Genomic DNA, 22,060 nt, shown 5'->3' on the forward strand with positions numbered 1-22,060 from the left:
AACTGCTTCATAATGCATGCAGTTAATAAAATCATTATTGAAACATTTGCATTTAGCCTATGGTATGAATAAAAACTATATTATAGGACAACATAATTAGACAAACACTGTAATTAACTGTACAAGGTGAATATGCACATACATTACAAAGCATATATCTTTATTCAGATTTCAGAATGCCCACTTTTACATTTGTAAGATATGTTGAGATGTCTCGTCCATCATCTGTTCTGATGTTCGCTGCTGTGATGAATATGAATGTAACATTTTAATAAGCAGGTCAAATTCCAGACTTTAAACAAATAAGCATTTACATGCCTAGGACATTTGTAAGAATGTACAGGGAGACTTCAGATGTGAAAACAGTGATGTTTTCTCATTTAAATCATATGATTTGCTATGGTGGTGATAAATGAGCAATCCAGTTCTCTATTATAGATCAGTGGTAGCAACGCTTTTATGTTTGGCCTATGAACATCATGTAGCATAATTAATACTCATGAGCCTTGAGTGAGAGTTATTACAGCTTAAAGACTCCAACCATGTGTGAGGTGTAATGTTCTATTTATAGAAGTTATGTTGTTAATGCTTTAATAACATTAAGACACATTATGTAGTGCTTAACAGATCATTAGCAGCATGCAGTTTAAATGTTTGATTAATCCTTTCATATTCATGGGAATTTGAATTTCATATTTGAATGTTCACTATTGATCTGTTAAACTTAAAGTTGTTGTGGTGTCATGAATGTATTATGATGCATGATATCCCAGGATAACGGAATCGGTCACAAACTTGATTATTTGTGGTGCCTGAGACGACTGCTAGCTGTATTTCACACATCAGTGTTACATTTCTCTCATGCTTGGAATCGTTAGGTAATGAGTGCACTGATTCAATCATGTGTGCATGTGCACAGAGCTCTCAATGTACATACAGTGTCCTAATATCCATAATGAGATGCCCTAGATAACAGCTCAATGGCTAGGGTCAGTGACAGTTTGAATCGTTGACGACAGTCTTTATGAGATTAGATTAGCAAAGACAGATGCTCATGAAATAAGCATGCCAGTGCCCTTTGAAGACATCCAGATTTCGAGACTGCTTTTTCTATAGATTAACTCGCAGATTAAATCACAAATCATGATCCAGTGAAAATGCTTTTTAGATACAGACCTACTGTAGATTTTGAGCTCTTGCTAGAAATGACTGGCCTTTCTCTGTAATTCAGCTCCCTGCATAACTCATAAATTGGTGCTGTGCATGAATTATTGTATTCCTAGATAATACACATCTTCAATTAAAAATAAGTCTAATATATCACTTTTAAATGGCATCATTGTGCCCACAGCCGATTAGTGAACTTGTATTAGAGCAAATCAGCCATGCAGCAAAGATCTTTGTTATAGCAACAACCCAGAATTGTCTCAAAATCTCAAAATAAACTCACCTGGCTACCTGCTTAAACCTGCTTTTTGGGTCATTTTAGAAAACAAACATCTCTGATGATAAATGGTCAAATCTAAAAATGAAGCATTTACAATTCAGTTCAATCATTTAAGATTTATAGTTTTTGTTGCTTTTGTAATTAAAGGGATAGTTCACCCAAAAATGAAAAATTTACTCTCCAAAATATAAGTGATTTTGTTTTTCTCAGTACAGTAAAGAAGATTTTTATCACTTTGAGAGTAAAAAAAAAAGCATATCAGGCAACACAGTTAATACCCGTGGCTCCTGACGAGATATTCGGGTTTTATGAAGTGAAATAATCAGTTTGTGCAAGATTACCTGTAATCCAGAGATTCAGGCAAACAGGGAAGTTCTGATTCTTTTCTGCGAACTGGTTCTTTCGGATAGTTCGTTATAGTGAACTGGTCGCCAGTTTGTTTACATAATCACACAATGATGTAACGAATACCAATTATATTGTTAAAGCACCCAATAATGATGAGAAACACGGATGTTTTGCATGTCTAAAGTGAAGAAACTAGTCTTCATCAGCTCAACTTTTTACATAAACAGTGAGAAACCATAAAATCTTTAATATCACCCCTTCGTTCAAGTGTTTGGTTCACGCATGCGCATATCAGCGGCTCATCAGTCTTGGGTCCGAGTCAAACTGTTTTCTCTGAATCAGTTCATTCATTTGGATTCGGAGTGACTGTCAGGCGTCTGAAAGTGAGGTTTGATCGAGTAACTTGTAGATCTGTGCTGCTCGAGCTGCAAACTGGCTCAGTCTGATTCAGTGAACTGAGTTCACCAAAAAGAACCGGTTCAAAAGAATGATTCGTTTGCGAACCAAACCAGAATTGATTTATATATTTTTCTTTTTTCTTTCTTGCTTGTTTTCTTTATTGTTTGTTCTCAAATCTTTAGCTCTGTTGTAACGAGAGAAGATGTGCCGTCAGTGTTTTGTATGCTGACTGGAGTAAAGTTCAATGGTTGTGCTGAGATTGTGTTCTTCAGAGCTGCATCAACAGCTGTTTATCCGTGACCTTTGACCCAGACCAACACATCTAACAGCAGGTGTGACACTGGTTTTTCTCCTATTACTCTCTCCCGTTTCTCTCTTCAGACGCAGACACACTGCTAAAACATTATAAATCTGCTTACAGATACCAACAGCTTCGCTTATCAGTCCATGCATTCCCTGGGAATCAGACTCATGGCCACGGCATTACTGGTGCCATTCTCTACTGTTTGACACTGATGGGGAAAAAATAAAATCAGTAACCCTCATGTCATTCCATGACACAGAAAGCCAGCAGTCCTGGCATGGAATGCATTTGAATATGTGACATACTGGCAGGAAGCCATGAGTGACTCATGTGACAGGGGAAGGTCATAATGTCAGCCTCAGGCTCAAACAGACAAACAACCCTGATCCCTCACGGCGCCCTCTGCTGGTGGACAGAAAACCAGTCAGCCACAGACTCCAAGCTCAATAACAGACAACTGTTGATATACCATCATGGTTTGGATTAGGATTATGTGTAGTCATTAGCTTTATTAAAACTATAGAAATGTATTGTATGTCCTCATTTAGCTAGTTAAGAGTGTGTGGAGCTGCTGAGCTGTGGGAACGTGCATGAGGGATTTGGATCAGATGGGTTAAGAAGCTTAAGGTTCTCTCTCTCTCTCTCTGGCTTTGTTCCAAAACCTAGTAACCAGCCTTTATAGGCAGCATTTTAAGGGAGGATAGACGTGAAGGTTTTCCAAAAGCAAGAGAAAAGAGGTTCATTTAAGAGGTTCAGTGTCAGTTGAGACGCTGACGTTTGAAAAACTATGATTTTTAAACGTTTTTAGTGAAGCCTTGCTGAAGGTAAGCTCACCAAGGCTGCATTTATTTGATCAAAACTACAGTGATATTATGAACAGTGTTGGGTGTAATGCATTACGAGTAACACAAGTTATGTAATCAGATTACTTTTTTCAAGTAACTTGAGTTCCTTTGTTTTCCCATGTATTGCCTGCCGGCTCTCCTGTACCTGTGTTGAGAGAAAGGGCAGTGGCATTGTGTGCACGGAGTAAACATGAGGATACTAGTTCTGAACTAGATTAATTCATCTCACTTGCACAAAAACAGATTCAGTATTACTCCAAATGAATAAAAACAGTCAAATGCAAACTCAGATTTGACACAAACCTGCAGTAATTAAATGCGTTAAATGACACAAATATTCTTTATGTATTTAATTCCATTTTATGAATCAATGTCTTTGCTGCTGACCTTTATTGATCCAATTCAACCATACTAATAATCAAAAATTATTTTAGATGAACTAACATTTGTGCTTAATTTTTTTCTTATTGCTGAAGAGTTGAACTGTCTTCTCCTGCATTCTACTGTACAAACATGAATTTACTTTTCCTTCAGCCTGAGGCTTATTCATTTCACTTTTGGTGTATAAGGGCTTTTACGTTTGCTACTAATAGAACATTTTATTTAAAAACAAACAAGCAAGCCCTGCACTGATTTGAAAAGTAACGCAAAAGTAACACAACGCATTACTTTCCATAAAAAGTAACTAAGGCCCCGTTTACACTAGTGCGTTTCCGTTTTAAAACCCATAGGGTTTACGTTACTTCAGTGTTTTCTATCCTCAAACGCTGCAGACCCTGTTTTAGTTTGAACACTCAGGGTTTGCATTCAGTTTTCGGTTGTGTTGTGTAGACGGAGATTGTTTCTGAAATGCAGTGAAAGCGCCAGTGTAGACGAGGATCGTTTTCATTTTAAAACACAAACGCACTAGTGTAAACTGGCCCTAAGTAACGCAGTTAGTTACTTTTTGAAGGAGTAACGCAATATTTTAATGCATTAGCCTACTTTTAAAAGTAACTTTCCCCAACACTGATTGTGAAATATTATTACAATTTTAAATGATTTTGCACACAGTACTCACAAATTTGTAGCTCTTTCTGTCAGTTTATTTGCCTCTCCCCATTTCTTCAGTGATGTCATATCTCATATGGTTGCAGTGAGTGCATTACTGATTGTTCGTTCTGATATTTTATTAAGCTTTATTGGTTACTCATTTATTTATTTAGCAGACTCTTTTACCCCCACCGGTGAAAAGCACTTATGGCATACATATTTACTCATTGCCATTTACTCATTTGCACATTTCCAAGAGTGATGCTTCATCTGTAAGCTTCCTTCACTCTCAATAAAACACAATTTGTGGCCACACTTTAACATGCTTATAAACTGACATGATGATAAACTGGTCATTGATGCACAAACCTGCCATTTGTTCTGTCACATAAACATGCTGTGTGGCTATAATTGTGTTTACAAGCAATTATTAATTTATTTCATAGTTGTCGTGTGTGTGTGTGTGTGTGTGTGTGTGTGTGTGTGTGTGTGTGTGTGAGAGATTTAGAGATTACATTAAGCCATACACTTTGGAGTCAGACCCCTTCCATTAACCTTTATTTTATTTTCACAGAATGTTATTGAAGTCCTTCACTGGGAATAAAAATGATGACAATTACAGGGTGTTTATATATATATATATATATATATAATTTTTTTTTTTTTTTTTTTTTCTCCAGTTTTTTCCACTGAAAGTGGTACTTGAGGCTCACTCAGAAAAACCATTAACTCATCTACCAAATCTGCAAAACCACATGTGCATTATCTGCTTTACACTCGCTCTGCAAAAGCAAAACTATTTGCAGTAGACAAACTATTCAGAAAGAACAGCTCTTGTATTTTGCTGAAATCACAATCTGTTTTTCATGTTTCTATGATTCAAGCTCATACTTCTAAAATAATTAATAGTTACACTGTTGGTTATATCTTTTGTCATATGATGAAAAAAATAAAATTTTTGTGAAATGATTGATTAGAAAAAAATGTGATTTTCTGTTTTTACAGATAGGGTTCTGTGTTAGTAATGCTGCGCTTCATCATCTGGCTGAGAAACAAAGTGCTTTCCCTGTCAGCTTCACGACTGAGCTCCGTCTTTGAGCACAGAGCATGATTCAGTTCCTGTGGGAAGTGCTGCTCATTGATATTCTGGGCTTTTCTGAAGGATTGTGCAGTTACTGTGTTCACGCCGGAGTCCTGTCACCTTGGAAAGCTCAAACCCAAAGCGCTCACCCATGTCAGGCCCTGCTGTCTGTTCTGTGGTTTTGCTATCATTTGATATTGCAGTATTGGTCTGTTATTGAAGACCACCCGTGCTGTCTGCCATGCGCTTCTGCGTTATGAATACTAATGAGTCACTGAATTAACTGCAGACAGATGACAGGCCAGATGACATGCATGCACTACATAGTTGTTTTAAGGTCCCTTAAGTAAAGGAAAATCTCTGAAACCGTGTCTGTAGAACACTATGAGCAGTTTGGGGTCTTTTACAGAAAAAGACTGTAAATTAATATGGCTTTGTTTCCATCTGTGTTTTAGGATACTGCATAAAAAAGCTGAATGGAAACACATTTAAATAATAATTTCCTTGATGTGCAAATTACCCCCTTAATATTGTGGCAGTTTTTTTCTTCATGGTATCGAGTATCGATATTTTTCAAGGTATCGTATCGAAGTTAGAAATTCCAGTATCGTGACAACACTAATAACATTAGCATTTCATACATTGGCATCTTGCATTATATCACTATTACATTTTTAGATTTGACAAAAGTTCAGTTGAAAATCACTCCAATTGTTGCAGTTATTAATGTTGGATGTGTTTTCTTGTCTGCAGGGATAGAGCTGTGTCTGCCGGGATGGCGTTTCTCCATGACCATGGTGGCAAACTTCGTGGCGTTGGCGGGGCAGTTGCTCATGCCGGGGCTGGCAGTCCTCTGTCGCGATTGGCAGATTCTGCAAGCAGTCGTAATCTGCCCTCTCTTACTCATGCTGTCCTATATCTGGTAAGCAACTGTGCCGTGGATGTTCAAAAATATATTTGTGTTTGGCTGTTCTCAAAACCAAAATTGGACTTGATGATTGTGACAGTGAGTTTACAGTGACTCTGAAATTGCAAGTGCATTCAAGACTTCAGCTGATGAAAAAAGACATTGCACTACTGTTTCCACACTTTATTAAGCGGCAGAATTATTTCCAACTGCACAGATAATGCAGAAAGATTATATAACACAAGGTTTTTATAGTAGTAACGACTGCTGAAAATGGGCTTTGCACCACAGATAAATGGAAAATTGACAAAACTAGTATGCTTCAAACAATAATAATCATAAATTTACTTACAGTATTTCACTCAAAAGCAAACGTTTTTGCTACTGAGGCCATTGTAAAAATGCACTATTTACTATCAAGCATGATTAATATATTCTGTGAGCAAAATTGTCTAAAATCAGGTTATCCTAATAATGCAATTAAACTGGTGATTTTGTGTAAAATAAAACGGCATAATATGGCATATCATCTCATGTCAGTATGCAAATTAACTTTTATATTACTAACAAGTGGTAGATGGAATAAGATCAGTGCTTTGACAATATGCTATATGAAATAATCGTAGCATAAGAGGAAGGTTTTTTAGTACTTTCACATCTAAACATGATCAAGTTGTTCTTACTAGGTGGCGTTTAGGTCATTCTTACATATGGTTATTTATGGAACGGCGAATAACCACCATCATGCCTTTCCTGTCAAACTACAGTGTATATATATATATTTATATATTTCATTTTTTTATTTTTTTAAGTATCCCCTGAATGTATTTTAGAATTTTTGTCCTATAATCTTTGTTAATTGTGCAACTTGTTTCACTTGGTTTGTGCCGTGAAGATAGCCTTGCTGTTTACATGGCATTAAAAAATGAACAAAATGTAATATACTAATATATTAAATATATATTAAATGTATAGTATACTACATGTAACATTTGTATATAACAAATTTCTTATGTTTAACATATTTTAATTTGCATAACAAATGTTTTAACAAAATAAATTAAGATATTGTGATAGTAGGACTTTGTCTCCATATGAGATGAGAAAAGCTACAAATCAACAAATATTCACTTTATTCTTTGAACTTTATTCTAGTAATTTGTGTAAGTTGCTTTGTTTCATTGTTTTAATTCGTTATGCTCTGTTTTTCTGCTAAGTGTTTAGCCCAGAACAGATTAGATTAGTCTCTGTAGTTTGATATGATGTTATCATAATATAGTAAAGCAGCTCTGTTTTCGTTCATCAGGATTTTTCCGGAGTCTCTGCGCTGGCTGCTTGCGACGAAGCAGTACAATCGCTCCAAATGGATCATGGAGCGCGTCGCCAAGAAGAACAACATCAACCTAGAGGAGGACGCAGAGGAGCTCATGACAGGTCGCCTATACAAGCAAAGAGAAAACAAACACTGGACTTTTAGAAGCTTTTATAATTTCAAAAATATGATTAGGTTTAGAACTAGTGACCCCAACAGCTTACAGCTTTAATATAATAACCATATGAGATAAGATACATATTTGAAAAATGCATGCTGCAAAATCGCAGAATGACTAAAAACATAATTACCAGTCGGAGAAAACAATCACAACCCAACCTCCCATTAAAAAAATCAATCTGTGTAGAATTCTTGCTAGATTTAGATGCTGCAATGCAAACGAGTTTTTGGCATCCTCAAAATACAAACTGTTGGCACTTCAGATTCTATGGCCAACAAAGTGCAGCATCATTCAGCTCATGTTTTAATTTACTATATAACTCTGAAATGATTTAGGACTTTCATAGAAAGGTTGATAGACTATTCTATGTCTTATTTTCCCAAAATGGTGTTGTTTGCATTAAACAGCTATTTCTACACATAACTGCATTGCTTCTCTTACTGGAGGAAAATAAGTTGCTCAGTTGCCCGTGTGGTTAATCCGCACAAATTAGTGTAAACTTCATTTTGAAAATCAGTATATAATCAGAGCAAAATTGCCTGCGGTTCAAAATTCTCAGCGGAATGCGCCGGCTGCACAACGACTGTTCAAATGTTGGCCTGTTCGCTGTTTTTCATAATGCATTTAAATATCTAAGTGATTCACCATTATTTATATTCTTCCTCATGTTGTTCAACACTGGTATGATTTTCTTCTGTGGAACACAAAACCGGTTTAGCTAACCTGTCCCGTATCCTCCATTTATAAGACCTGAGTCACCGTCAGACAGAGGCATGCACAATCTAAAGTCAACACTTAGTTGTGTTCGTGGCTCTTACTGCTGGCAGTGCAAACATTTCAGGAGAAAAGTGCCCTACAAAGGCAAAACCTAGTAACTACACCTTGATTTTTGTCATTCAGCGTGTGAAAGCTGCAACCATTGATTGCATTAATTTCAACATTTCAAGAGTTTTTGACAACCAATAGGAGCTGAAGTCAGCATTAAATCAAAATTGACCCCATTTGTTTTCTTAATGCATGTTAATGGGCTTATTTTAATGCAGTTAAATCCATGCATATGACCTCATTATCTTTGATCAAAATGTAATTCCTGTTATGTAACTTCAATCTGCTGACGTTTTCCAGAGTGCGCCATAGCTAAGCCAATTTCATTCATAAGTGTATTCATTATGTAGTGCTTACTTGTCTCAGTCCTATAAGCAGCAATGAATGAACCCGACTTTTCTTGTTCATCACAAATGGTAGTAAAGTCGGTCATTGTAAACTTCATTTTCATGTCTAATTTAAGACCGTAGAGCACACTGATGCATATCCTGTGAGATACTGGCCTGTAAAGCCATGTTAAGTGTGTTTGATTAATGCTTTGGTGATCATTGCACATGAAGTGATGTATTATGCATAGCTGCAATTAATATACAAAACTCTTTCTCCTCAAGAATGTGGTATTTTAATGTGAAGAAAACAGACTTCTTGACAAAATGATTGAAAGCAATGTCATCCCATTTCTTATCCCATAAACCTATTTTTCTTTTTTAAAATGTTTGATTTAAGCTTTGTTTTCTGCATTGATTTCAGAGCTGAACCAAGCCCTGCCAAAGCAACCCAGGAAGACATGCATTGTGAAGATGGTTGGCACAAGGACCCTGTGGAAGAATATAGTAGTGCTCTGCGTCAACTCGTAAATATCTTTGTTAATAATTCATAATTAATAAGCAGGATGCAGGGAATTACTACACAGAGCCAAAGTACACCGACAAGATCATAATCGCAGATGAATCGCCTTCGATTATGAACACGAAATTGCGAAATTACGGTTCTGTGTAGTAATTCCCACTCCATTTGAAAGCAGGTGATGGCAATTTACTGCCAATCACTGAACCGGCTTTACTGACGAGATGCGCATGATAATCGAATTCAATTGCACAGCCCTAATAAGTAGTGTAACTATTTCAATTACTTTAGTAAAATAATGTAACTGATTACTTTTGGTTACTTTTCTAAATTACTAATGTTTTCAACAGTTAATCATTTTCAAACATATAAACCTTACAGCAGCACTCAACACTGATTAGTCCTTCATCACATAATAATTTAATTTTAAAGCACAGCCACCACAAAATAAATACTTTGAGGTCATTCTGAGGTTGAGTACAGATTTCAAACCATAACAAGAAACCGGTTGGTAGTTATTTTACTGTTTTTGAAATCAAATCTTTGCATGCATATGACGGGAAACACTGGCATCTAATAATGCCTTGGAAAAAAACAGTTCATCTTAAAAAATAAAGCATATGCATAAAGCACATTTATTTTGTAATTAAATTATGTAATTTAGTTACATGTAACTAGTTACTCCCCAATACTGGCATGGGTCTACCATTACGTGTCAGAAATACTTTCTATAAAATTGTCTATAATTATCTCTGTAAAATGCTTGTGTGTGTTTGTGATTTGAAATTCAAAACTTAATTTTTTCTCATTCACTCATTAATGACAAGTTGCTAATCAGATACAATATGAAATTATGAGTTACATAAAAAAAGTTCACTCAGAATGCAAAAAGATCTGGAATGCATTATGAGGGTTAATTCTTTATTTGTGTTTTAAAGATGAGGTTTTTGGGGGGTTGGGTTTGGAAAGCCACGAGGGGAGTGAATGATGGCCCAATTTCATTTTAGGGTGAACTGTCCCTTTAACTCTAGCATCCCAAAACCTCTTTGTGTCTCTGTCTTTCAGACTGACAGGTTACGGGATACACCACTGCTTTGCACGCAGCCTGACGGAAGACGAGCTGACCACCGTCTTCTCTAATTTCTATGTCAAATACTACACCATGGGGGGCACTGCGATGGCATCATGCGTGGTACTCTGCCCTGCTGTGGGCATGATGGGGCGGCGCGGGGGACTCCTCGTGTTTATGATCATCACAGCCCTGGCCTCTCTCCTTCAGCTCGGCCTGCTAAACCGTGAGAGAACACACAACTCACAAACACAACATATACATTTTATTCAGAGGCCCAAACTCAGAAAAAATTTGCAATTTGGTGCAGATGCTGATATTTTTATGACCATAAAGTAAGATGGAATTGAGACGCTTTTAATGTAAATCAGTTACATATTTATATTAGTATAACACACTACTTACATAAAACGATCAGTAAAATAATTATGTGACCCTGGAGCACAAAAGCAGTCTTAAGTTGCTGGGATATATTTGTAGGAATAGCCAACAATACATTGTATGGGTCAATGGGTGCACTTTTCTTTTATGCCAAAAATCATTAGGATATTAAGTAAAGATCATGTTCCATGAAGATATTTAGTAAATTTCTTACCGTAAATATATCAAAACTTAATTTTTGATTAGTAATATGCATTGCTAAGAACTTCATTTGAACAACTTTAAAGGAGATTTTCTCAATATTTAGATTTTTTTGCACCCTCAGATTCCAGATTTTCAAATAGTTGTATCTCAGCCAAATATTGTCCTAATAAACCATACATCAATGGAAAGATTATTTATTCAATTTGCATATGATGTATAAATCTCAATTTCGAAAAATTGACACTTAAGGCTGGTTTTGTGGTCCAGGGTCACATATCATCGCAATAGTCGTCACTCTATATCTGCAATAATGGCTTAGTAAGATGATATTTAAATGCTTAGTATGATCAAAACATCAAAGCAAAACGACATGAAGCTGAAGGTGGACATTTTACTTGCTAAAAAGTGTAAACGCTCAATCAAACGACAGAAGGCATGACGCAGATTGTGTACAACAGGTTTTCCAGCAGAGTTTTGATAATGTTGGTATGTTAGAGGCTTTAGAAATGTGTGTATCAAATATAATACAGTGGGATCTATAGGGTTAAGCAGCTCACTCGCTGTTACTGTCTGTCTGGTGTGCATGTAAACATTGTGAATGCATCACAAGCTCAAAAGCTGATCATTGATTTGCATGCTGTGCACATTACTACAGCACTTTACCATCCCATGAGGACACGGCAGTGACGCAACTGATGGTCACAGGACAGCATGGGGATGTAGTATGTCTGTAGTGAGTTCATACTACACACATGCGTTATTCATAGAACAAACCTTTTTATTGGTCACTGAGTAAGTTCTTCATCAACTATAGTACTTACTGTACTCTGACAGTATGTGATTTTGGACACAAACAATCTGACTTTAATAGGGTTACTGCTGTCTCCAGTGCTAAAATGCTGTTAAACCTGTTGTACCCCATCAGATTTATGATTATAAATGACAGTAGAGCATATTAATGGCATATTATGGGAAGTCGTGGCCTAATGGTTAGAGAGTCGGACTCGTAATCCAAAGGTTGTGGGTTTGAGTCTCGGGCTGGCAGGGATTGTAGGTGGGGGGAGTGAATGTCCAGCGCTCTCTCCACCCTCAATACCACGACTGAGGTGCCCTTGAGCAAGGCACCGAACCCGCAATTGCTCCCCGGGCGCTGCAGCATGGCTGCCCACTGCTCTGGGTGTGTGTTCACGGTGTGTGTGTGCGCGTTGGATGGGTTAAATGCAGAGCACGAATTCCGAGTTATGGGTCACCATACTTAGCAGTGTCACTTCACTAATGAAAGGGCTTAATTGGATTTCATCCCTGATAATTTGAAGCATACTGAGATTTATATTCATATTTATAAGCACAAATGCATATATTTCATTACTAGCCTTGAAACTACTTAAGTTTTTCATTTGTTGTTGTTTTGTTTTTTTCCTCCCTCTATGTGATGCGTCCATGATGAATGAAGTGTTGGGGAAGTACAGTGTTCACCTGAATATTGGTAAAGTATAAACACTATGCTATTTAAGCAGTTTTCTCTTTATTGCTGTGTATAATAAGAAATAAAACACTATAATAATAAGTGTAAAACACTGTTGTGCTCTCAAAACCTTACTCTTTGTGTGTGTGTGTGTGTGTTTGTTCTAGACTCTAGACTGTAATTATATAAAAAATGCAATTATATCAGAAGAGTGTGTAATTCTGATACATCCATGGCTGTGTTTATATATCCCAGCTCTTAATTTATTTTGCGTCGCATGTATGGACTAAGTTATGAAGAATAGCGGATTGAAGGTGCTTTTTCTGTGTTGTACTTCTGTAAGCTATTTTTTATTTTATTATTATTTGTTTTGGTTGGCAAACGATGCCTATGATCCTTTGGTCTTAACGTTTAATTTGAAGAGGATTCTTTTGTTTCAGTAAGCCAGCTGTGGTCTGTCTCTCTCCTCTTGCAGTGATTTGTCCTTTCCTCAGACTCCAGGGACTGTTATGTTCTCTTGTCTTTACACAGACAGGGATCTACAGTATTCAGAAATGTGATTTGTTTTGTTTTTTTACCGTATTTCTATATTTTCCGACTTGAGATGTATGACCTGCATTAATTGTTTAAAATCAAGGGGGAAATTATGCATTTTCATATACATTTATAACAATTTCACGCATGGATAGTGTAGCTTTTTTGTTGCATTGCACAAGCTAGCGCTGCCATCTAGTGACTGTGCAAAACACCCTTAGCGTCTCAGCCAGGGTCCATGCGAGTGAATAAACAGCTGTCAACAAAAGAAAAGCTATAAGATCTCAATATAAACTATAGAACTTCTACAAATTAAGACATTAGCATTGTCATTATTGTTGCTACTAAATACTTCATTTTACAGTACTGTAGTATTATTGCTATAATAATATATTTCTTTATTGATTTAATGTTTATAATTTAATAAAAATATTTAAATTATTATTAGTGTAGTTGCTGTTGCTGTTATTAATAACCCAAAACAAAATAAGCAATGAAGAAGAAAAATAAAAAAGTAAATAATAATTTGATAGTGAGCAGTATTTTGGGGGAAAAAGACTTCAAGCCTTTCTTGATTAAGCCGTACTTAATTTCACAGTTTAATTGAATTTGTGTGGGCTTTTGCCAATTCATGTGGGCTTGTGCAATGGACACAAAAAATCATTGAAATTTTAATATTAATTGAACATTTAAAAATTATACATTTTCAAGATGTTTCAGCATTATTTCAATAAATATCATTACATGCACATTTGATGAAAACATTTTCTATGAGCTATACACCATTTTTATATTGTGCTGCTTATGTGATGTTTCTAAAATAGTAAATGACTCCCCATGTTGTCTTTCTCACTTCCCACAGACAACTACGCTATTACGCTGAAGTCCAAATTTTCAATGGCTTTCTCCATCATTGGCATGTTCTCCTCCCATGCTGTCAGCAACCTAAGCATCTTTTTTTGTGCTGAAATCACCCCGACTGTGATTAGGTGAGCTAAACCACATGGGCGACTTTTAAGATTATGGTGGAAATATTTATTGTTTGTATTGTAATGTAATTTGCATGCAATTTGTAAATCTGAGTGTGGCTGACCACAGCAGTTGCTTTTTGTGGATATTTTATTCCAGTTATGCCAGATGATATTTAAAGTGCCCCTATTATGGGTCATGAAAGGTTCATATTTAGATTTTGGGAGTCCCCAACAACAGGTTGACATGCATGCAAGGTGCATTTATATGCATTTATTTTTACCTTATTTGCTCAACGACTCCTAAACGATTCGCTCAATTCATTTTTCCAAACCCCTCTTTTGCATGACGTTAATCTGTGGTGAATGGTCCGATTGGTCGATTTAATTTCCATTTCATAATAAAAGCAGCATTGTGAGCCGTTACCAGGAAAACAGCTATTTTATTGCTCCAAAGGCGGCACCTATTGGCAAATAATTAATTTGCATTTTCATTCAGAACAACACGAAAATCAAGTTTTCCCAGGTCTCCGCACGCAACAAGTGGGCGGGCAATATGCTAATGTTTCATATTGACGTCAACATGAAACGGTTTGGGATTCGTTTTAAAACCATACTCGTTTCAGCGATTCAGAGTCTACTCTTTCTTTTGAGAGACAGTAACTTTATACACGGTGCACTTTCAGATTTACAACTTTGCAGGATTTGCAGGATGTTACACACTGCATGAAAGGAAATTACAAAAAATCCATAATAGGGGCTAGTGTTTTGATAAATATCTTTTCCTTGCTTGTTTTGTGTGCTGTCTAGGGGTGGTGGTCTAGGCCTCGTCCTGGCCAGTGCTGGTTTTGGCATGCTGACGGCACCCATCATGGAGCTGCATAACCAGAAAGGCTATTTTCTGCATCACATCATTTTCGCCTGCTGCACTCTCATCTGCATCATTTGCATCTTGCTGTTGCCCGAGACTCGCAATCAACCGCTTCCAGAAACGTTAGCAGACGGTGAAAGCTACACCCGTCAACCGTTACTGCTGCCTCGCAGACCGGGCGAGCAGCACCTTCTGCTGACCAAGTCCGAGAGCCGCGAGTACGCGAGGGTAGGCGATACACCTCTCCACGAAGCAGCTGCTACTGCTATTTCCACTATGAACTCCACAGCCTCATCCGCCGTCGATCTTCAGATGCTCATTGATGCCCCCATCCAGCAAGAGACCGGCCAGGCACAGTTGTTCAGTATGAAGTCATTGACTTCTACCCAAGAGCCAGATGAAATCCAGCAAGAGTATCCCAGATCTGTGTCCATGCCGGAAACCTCTGCCTCATCCATAGAGCATCCTCTCCTTGCCTCTATCCCAAACACTTCAACCCCAATCGCTATTAATTACATTCAGACACCTAAACCAGAATCGCCAGCCATTCTGCCGCCTTCAACTGCGGAAACTCCTTTGATCACCGATTCTACCCTGGAGTCCCCTACTTCTTCCAATCGCCAAACTCCTTCGCATTTAGATATAGGTACACCAGCTGCTGAATTCCCCTTGCCAGTTGCTAATGATATCAACATCCTAACTGAAGTAGCCGCTGCAGGTCCCGCCCAAACCTTTCCTCTCTGCGCATCCACTGGACAATCACCCACTCCGCCTTTAAACATCATTCCTCCCTCTTCCTCAATAGACGCTCCCGTTCAGCTAGTCACTGAAATTCTGCCCTCTTCCCCAACAGAACTGTCTTTACCACCAATACCGGAACAGTCTGGTCAAGTTAATGCCATCCCAGCTCAATCCTTTTCTTCACCCATTGATCCCGGCACTCCATTGTTACATTTAGTCACCCAACCTCCGATTAAATCCATAGAATCTGGCCCCCCTTCACCCGCCATATTGGAGCCAACCTTAAATAATGGTACTACTATTCTTGCCACTGTGGGTTCAGCTGCACCTCATGCCACAACCACTGACTCTGTTACAGAATCCAGCCACCCACTTATGACGAACTTGACTGTTTCCTCACCTATTGACTCAGGTACATCTTCAGACGTTGACATGCCCATCACAGAAACCAACACTGCCAATGGGGAGACGTCTTCATGACGGACACGTTCGCTCCATGAGACTTGATGGGCAGCCTTATTATCAAGAAGAAATTCTTGTCGTTTGGGCTCATGCTAGTCATTGTTAGAAGTATTTTTATTTTCCAGCTGCCATGACCCAAGAATGGCAATGCAAGGAGAAGGTATAAAAGGATTTGACTGAAAGGGAACAACCATAAGAGTCGATGCTCAAAGGGTTTTTACTCTCCATTGGTTTCAATGACTTAAACAGCCTTCTTGGGGGCTGTTCACACAAAACGCGTTTTTCCATTCCAAAGTGCTATTTTCCATTGTTTTTCTATGTAAACACGGTAGACGGATGTGTATGACGCATCTCGCACATGATTTTTGGCATTTTTGCTTTATTATGGTAGGACAATTATGAGACAGGAAGCAAAGTGAGAGAGAGAGGGGGATGGGATTGGGAAAAGGCCATGAGCCAGGACTCTAACTCGGGATGCATGTAGTGCAATGGCGCTATCTGACGGCGTGCTGCCCACGAGGATATCGCCACATTCTTAAGATGAAGTGTCAAAAAGAATTTCAACTTTTACACAGTGCCGCTCATCAATGTCAGTTCCAAAACAGTGGACCAATCAGACGACCCCGGAGGTGGGGCAAGAGTTGCCAGGTTTTGTTGACCATATCAAGTTGGCATGGCAATTGTTTGACGGAGACATTGCGGAGGCATGTAAAGACACGTTCTGTGTGAACGGCCCCTTACTGTGGTGCCAGTAACTGCTTTTTGGGCAGCTAGATCCAGATTTTCATGTGTTATCATTGAGCTTGTGTTATTACGAACACTAAGATCAATAGTGACAAGTTCCCACTCTGGAATTTCATATAGTCTAGTAATTACTGATATCTGCTTGTTTGATGGTAATTAACAACAGGTAAGATCACATTAGTCAAATGTGATTAATTGCGAGTCATTTTCTCTCAATCATTTGACTGTAATTAAGTCTATTAATTTTTGCAATATTCAGGTGGGAATATGGCATCTGTGAAGAAGGGAATTTCTCAAAAGCCCAAACACTGTATATTTAACACTGGGAATGTTTGCCAATGTGTCTTGTAGTGGAAGGCAAATACCTCTATGAATTAGGTGTCGAAGAAACACCAGTTTCTGTGTACAAAAGAATAAGTGCAGACAGATGCATATTTCCAAACCTGATGTAAAATAGACACTACACAGAGACTGCTCAAAATGGTATTCGTGTGGTTTGTTTTATTAAGCTAATGTTTTTTTAAGCTAATCACTAGATTCTGGTTGGGGAAAAATAATTTTGAGGGATACAGATGATGTACTTCATGGCTGTGTGTCTTAACCACAATACACTCAATCAAGTGTATGCAACAGATGTATTGTGAATGTGAAAACTTTTGTAATTTATGCTATTGTGGTACTGATGTACAGTGGTACTGACTGCTTAAAAAATATATTTTAGGTTACTATGTCTGTATCAATGAGTGTATGCCCATTGGTATTTTGTTACCATGTCTGTGGCACTTTATTGTTCACAGTGACAAAAAAAGCATGTGAACATGAAAAAAAAAAAGAAACTTTCAATGAATGATGTTGAAGTACTGAGAACAAATAATAATTTGAGGAATGACTATAATTGTCATCTTTCATTTGTGCTACATTTATACCCACAGCAATAATATATTTATAATGTGCGATCCATGCCATGATTTTAAAACATTTCAGATTTAAAATTAGTAAAGAATAATAATATTTAATAATAGTTTTGAATTGCTAAAAATATCCCCTAAAATATGGTATCAGTTGAGTGTGCTTATTCATAAGTCTGGCTAAAACGATTAATTTCGGACATGTACTTGGCACCAAACATAACATTACTTTGGATAAAATTAAAAGAATGTTTTTCAATGATTGTGGCATATTCTTAATCATTCCAGCTAATATTTAGTTTCTTTTTACTGTCAATAAATAGTATTATTGCCCTGAAGTATGTCAAATTTGTAGAAATGTTTTTGATTATTTTTTCATTTCAATTACATCTTTTGTATTTCGAGTTATTCCAAGTACAGGGCATTTTCTTAAATATACCATTGCCGCCTTCTGCTGTACCTGGTGACCTGCTTTTGCTACTGTTGTTACATTTGATATATATACACACCCTGATTGATGAGTCATTCATTTTCAAGCATGTTACATCAAAAGAACAATCTCAAAAGAAAACATTTGCAGTAGCAATGGGACTTGTTAGCATGATTTGGCTTTGAGATTTGTCCAAACTGTTTAAACAATACAAAGTCTCACATTTTTAAGGTCTAATTCCCAAAGGGGATTCAGCATTCAATGAAACTGATATCCTAGCCAAGAATGTTGGAGAAAGATAAGGCCAGAAAAATACTGACGTGAATGTTCGGCCAGTGCATGCTTAACATGAGCTCTTTTAACGTTGCTCTTAATGATATTTATGAGAGCAATAGTTTTATCTTCAGTGCCATTGAACCACATTAGTTTCAAACATACAAAACTTGCTCAGCAAGATTATTCAGACTGTTGGTTTGCCATGAGAGTTGATCTGAAAGAGTCTGCTATAATGCTTATTGCAGCAATGCTGAGAAAGAAATGCATACTTGCAATCTAAAGTGTCCAGATTGTAATTCAAAATACAAAACAACCACATATGAAATTGTGCTTGTGTAGCTAGAATTATTTGTTAATTTACTTGGAGAAGGTATGTTTTGGGTCAAATCTCTTCCTACACAACGTTGAATTCTCAGCTCACTATTTGACACTAGACATAATTAATTATTCATTAAGGTCAAGATCAAAAACCACAGTCCTGCATTTTCAACAGGTTAAATGCCGTAGTTCAAAGTCTTAACACTTCAGAATACACATAAGAAAGCTATATTGTGACGACTCTTCCATAGGCATAACATAGGCACAAAAGTCACCCTAACAAGAACAATATTTCTGGTTTTCAGGTGGAATCACTTGACATGCCAGCCTTATGCATGGCATGCAAAGGTCGACTGTTAATAAGAGAACAGGTGCAGTGTTTAACATTAGGTGCACTTCACATCTGCAGATGAACCACTATAGACAGATATGAACCACATCAAACTGACCTCTTTTAAAGCTAGTAAACTGATCTGTCTGATGTGATCTAGGAAAAATGAATGTTAGAGCCAATGCAAACTCTTTTAAATTCAAATTTGGGATATCTTGAGTATACCTCATATACTTGAAAAGGGTATTTAATGCAGGTATTCCCTCGGGATGTAAGAAACAAGAATACTGGCAAGAGGATGAATGTCAAAAACTTGATTGTTTTGGGGTTTAATGTACATTTTTTAACATAATGCACATGTATATAAAGTCATATGTGTCGTAATATACGTTATTGAATAAAATATATTTATTGATATATTTATTGGTTTACTGATGAATGTGTAAATATGTTGGCTGATAAAATACAGTCTACAGAATAATGCAGAATTATAGGCCTATATATACACACACTAGGCACGGCCACAGATGGAGAAGCAGTCCAAACAGGCTGATTGCTTGTTGAATGCATGTCTGATTAATTTACAAAGCAATTGTCAGTGCAGGGTCATAACCACTACATTGTAAAAAATAAATAGTTGAGAAAACGTAAAAAAGGCAACTTGATGTTCTCTCAACAATAGTTTTTTAGTTGTTCTCAGTAAAGATACTTTGTTTAGCCAATGTACATTTGTTTGTTCATGCAATGCTGATTGTCTTATTTTGCTAATAGAAAAATTCTTGTCACAGCAACCGAAACACTTACTCATTGAGGTGATTTAAAAAAAAAAAATCTGTTTCCTGGAAGAAAAAAATAATGTGTAAAAAGTCACCATATTATCAAATTTATGTTTGTTTGCAAATGGCAAACCTTACTGATAACTTAATCTAATAAGTAGACAACATTGTCTGTTTGTAAAACATCTTACAAGACTAAGATATCCAGAAAGCAGATACTCTAGGCCTCAAAACTAGACACACAAACCTCAAGAACAGTGGCAATCAACACATTTTAAAAGATGAGCAATTTACATCCCAGTACAATAATGATAAAACAACAAAAAAAGTTTAAATGAAGTCAGCAAACAGCAAAACAATAATCCTATAACAGTAACTGCATAATTTTTTCATGCTGCAATGCATGCTGGGAACTCACAAAGCCTTAACATTTCAACAGTATGAAATTCTTTGTTCAGACAACTGTGTTTGACTAGTTGGGACAACATTTAGGGTAATTCCGTTGGTCTGACAAGGGTTTTTATGTAGTTTCAAGAATATTTGAGACTCAAAAGGTTTTGTTAACTAGAAAATTAGCATTTTTTTTTTACAGTGAAAATGGCCTGGTCTGCCTCAGCAGTCTAACAGCGTTCATCAATGTGGAAATGACTGAGATGGCCAATCAAATCAAAGATTGTTTTATTGTACAGAGAAGCTGAATATGATTTCTAGAGTGACACATCAGTTTTAGTGGGAATGGTCTGAGTTCAGATGCAGAATGCCAGTATTTTTTATCTTTGACAACTGTTTTACGATAGAAAATGTTAAACAACCAACAGTAACATGCAGTAATGCAAAATACTCCAGTAAATGGATATAATTTCTCAAGTTTCTTGTGAAGCATTGTGGGTGATCCTGAGAAAGTCTATCAAAACACAGGTCAGATCTTTTGGGATCGTTATTAATTTAAGACATGTTTTACAGAGCATATACCGTAGGCTTAGAGTAATGTCTTGTTTAAGTTTGAATGAAAATGAGGCTGTGAGGGACTGGAGTGCAGTGTCTTCGATGGATTGTATATTGTTGTTAAACAACATGCCAATTCTTCCAACGTGATCTCATGAAAATACGTATCCATTTGTACGTAAAATTTGTCCACGGAAAACGTATGCATGTGACGTTTAAACACGTCTATACGTACTATATACACGTATTTGAGCTTCAAAAACGTAAAGGATCTTACGTATTTTCATATAATTAACGTATAAATGCTTACGTATAACCGACTGCATACTTTAGAGTGGATACGCAGAGCGTGGCAAGATTGTGACAAACAAAAGATATGATAAATATGCGATTGCGCCTTGTAACATCTCTTTTAATAATAATAATAATAGCCAAGTTAAGTAAGTCTGTCCCTCACAGCCTTGGTTTAATCCACATTAAGTTCAATATGGCATCTAACATGACTAAGCTCTATTCACATAATAGGATGTGACTGTGAAGAGATATGACAAAAAATACCAATGCAACACAACATTACCTGCATAAAATCACTGCAAGCATGATATACCCTGAAATAAAACCATTATAGGCCTAAAAGATCAAATTCATCCCCCAGAGAGGATGTTGTCTGGATCTGTGTGTCATTTGCTGCTGATCAAACAATGGTCTGAGTAGTTTACATCTGTCCAGGTGATGCTGTTACAGATTATTTTAGATACAGTGAGGAGTCATTTTAATCTGGTCTGATTTAATTCATATCTCCTGTTCGCCAGTGCACATGGGGTCAGATATGAGCCTTTCTTCACTGCTTTTAGCCTTTCAAAGCTCCTCAGCTCCTGAACTCTTCTCCCTGGGTCTGACCCCAGTCTAACACATCGGCCCATGACACAGAGGACTGTAAAGCACTTCCTCACAGCTGCACAGCTCAAACATATTTCACAAAGAGATATGAATGTGCTCAATTAATCATCACTGCAATAGACATTTTATTAACAGTCATTAGTCATATTGGAAACTTTCTCTGTGTGAAAATTAAAATCATTTACACTATCTGGTTTATGGTTTAATTTG

At 37.0% G+C, this 22,060-nt stretch overlaps 1 protein-coding gene across 1 annotated transcript in view; it reads left to right on the forward strand.

Annotated features, from left to right (window-relative positions):
- LOC306846484 (solute carrier family 22 member 23-like) overlaps window positions 1-19,638 on the forward strand; it is a 44,144-nt gene extending 24,506 nt beyond the window's left edge. Inside the window, exons 4-10 of the mRNA XM_079379911.1 lie at window positions 6,210-6,378; window positions 7,670-7,797; window positions 9,432-9,534; window positions 10,593-10,822; window positions 12,635-12,667; window positions 14,043-14,169; window positions 14,959-19,638. Of these exons, the coding sequence (XP_079236037.1) occupies window positions 6,210-6,378; window positions 7,670-7,797; window positions 9,432-9,534; window positions 10,593-10,822; window positions 12,635-12,667; window positions 14,043-14,169; window positions 14,959-16,240 (2,072 nt within the window). The 3' untranslated portion in view covers window positions 16,241-19,638. The remainder of the gene's footprint in view (window positions 1-6,209; window positions 6,379-7,669; window positions 7,798-9,431; window positions 9,535-10,592; window positions 10,823-12,634; window positions 12,668-14,042; window positions 14,170-14,958) is intronic.
- The last annotated feature ends 2,422 nt before the right edge of the window (window positions 19,639-22,060 follow it).

This window comes from Barbus barbus (assembly GCF_936440315.1).
Source record: "Barbus barbus genome assembly, chromosome: 26".
Lineage (NCBI taxonomy): Eukaryota > Metazoa > Chordata > Actinopteri > Cypriniformes > Cyprinidae > Barbus > Barbus barbus.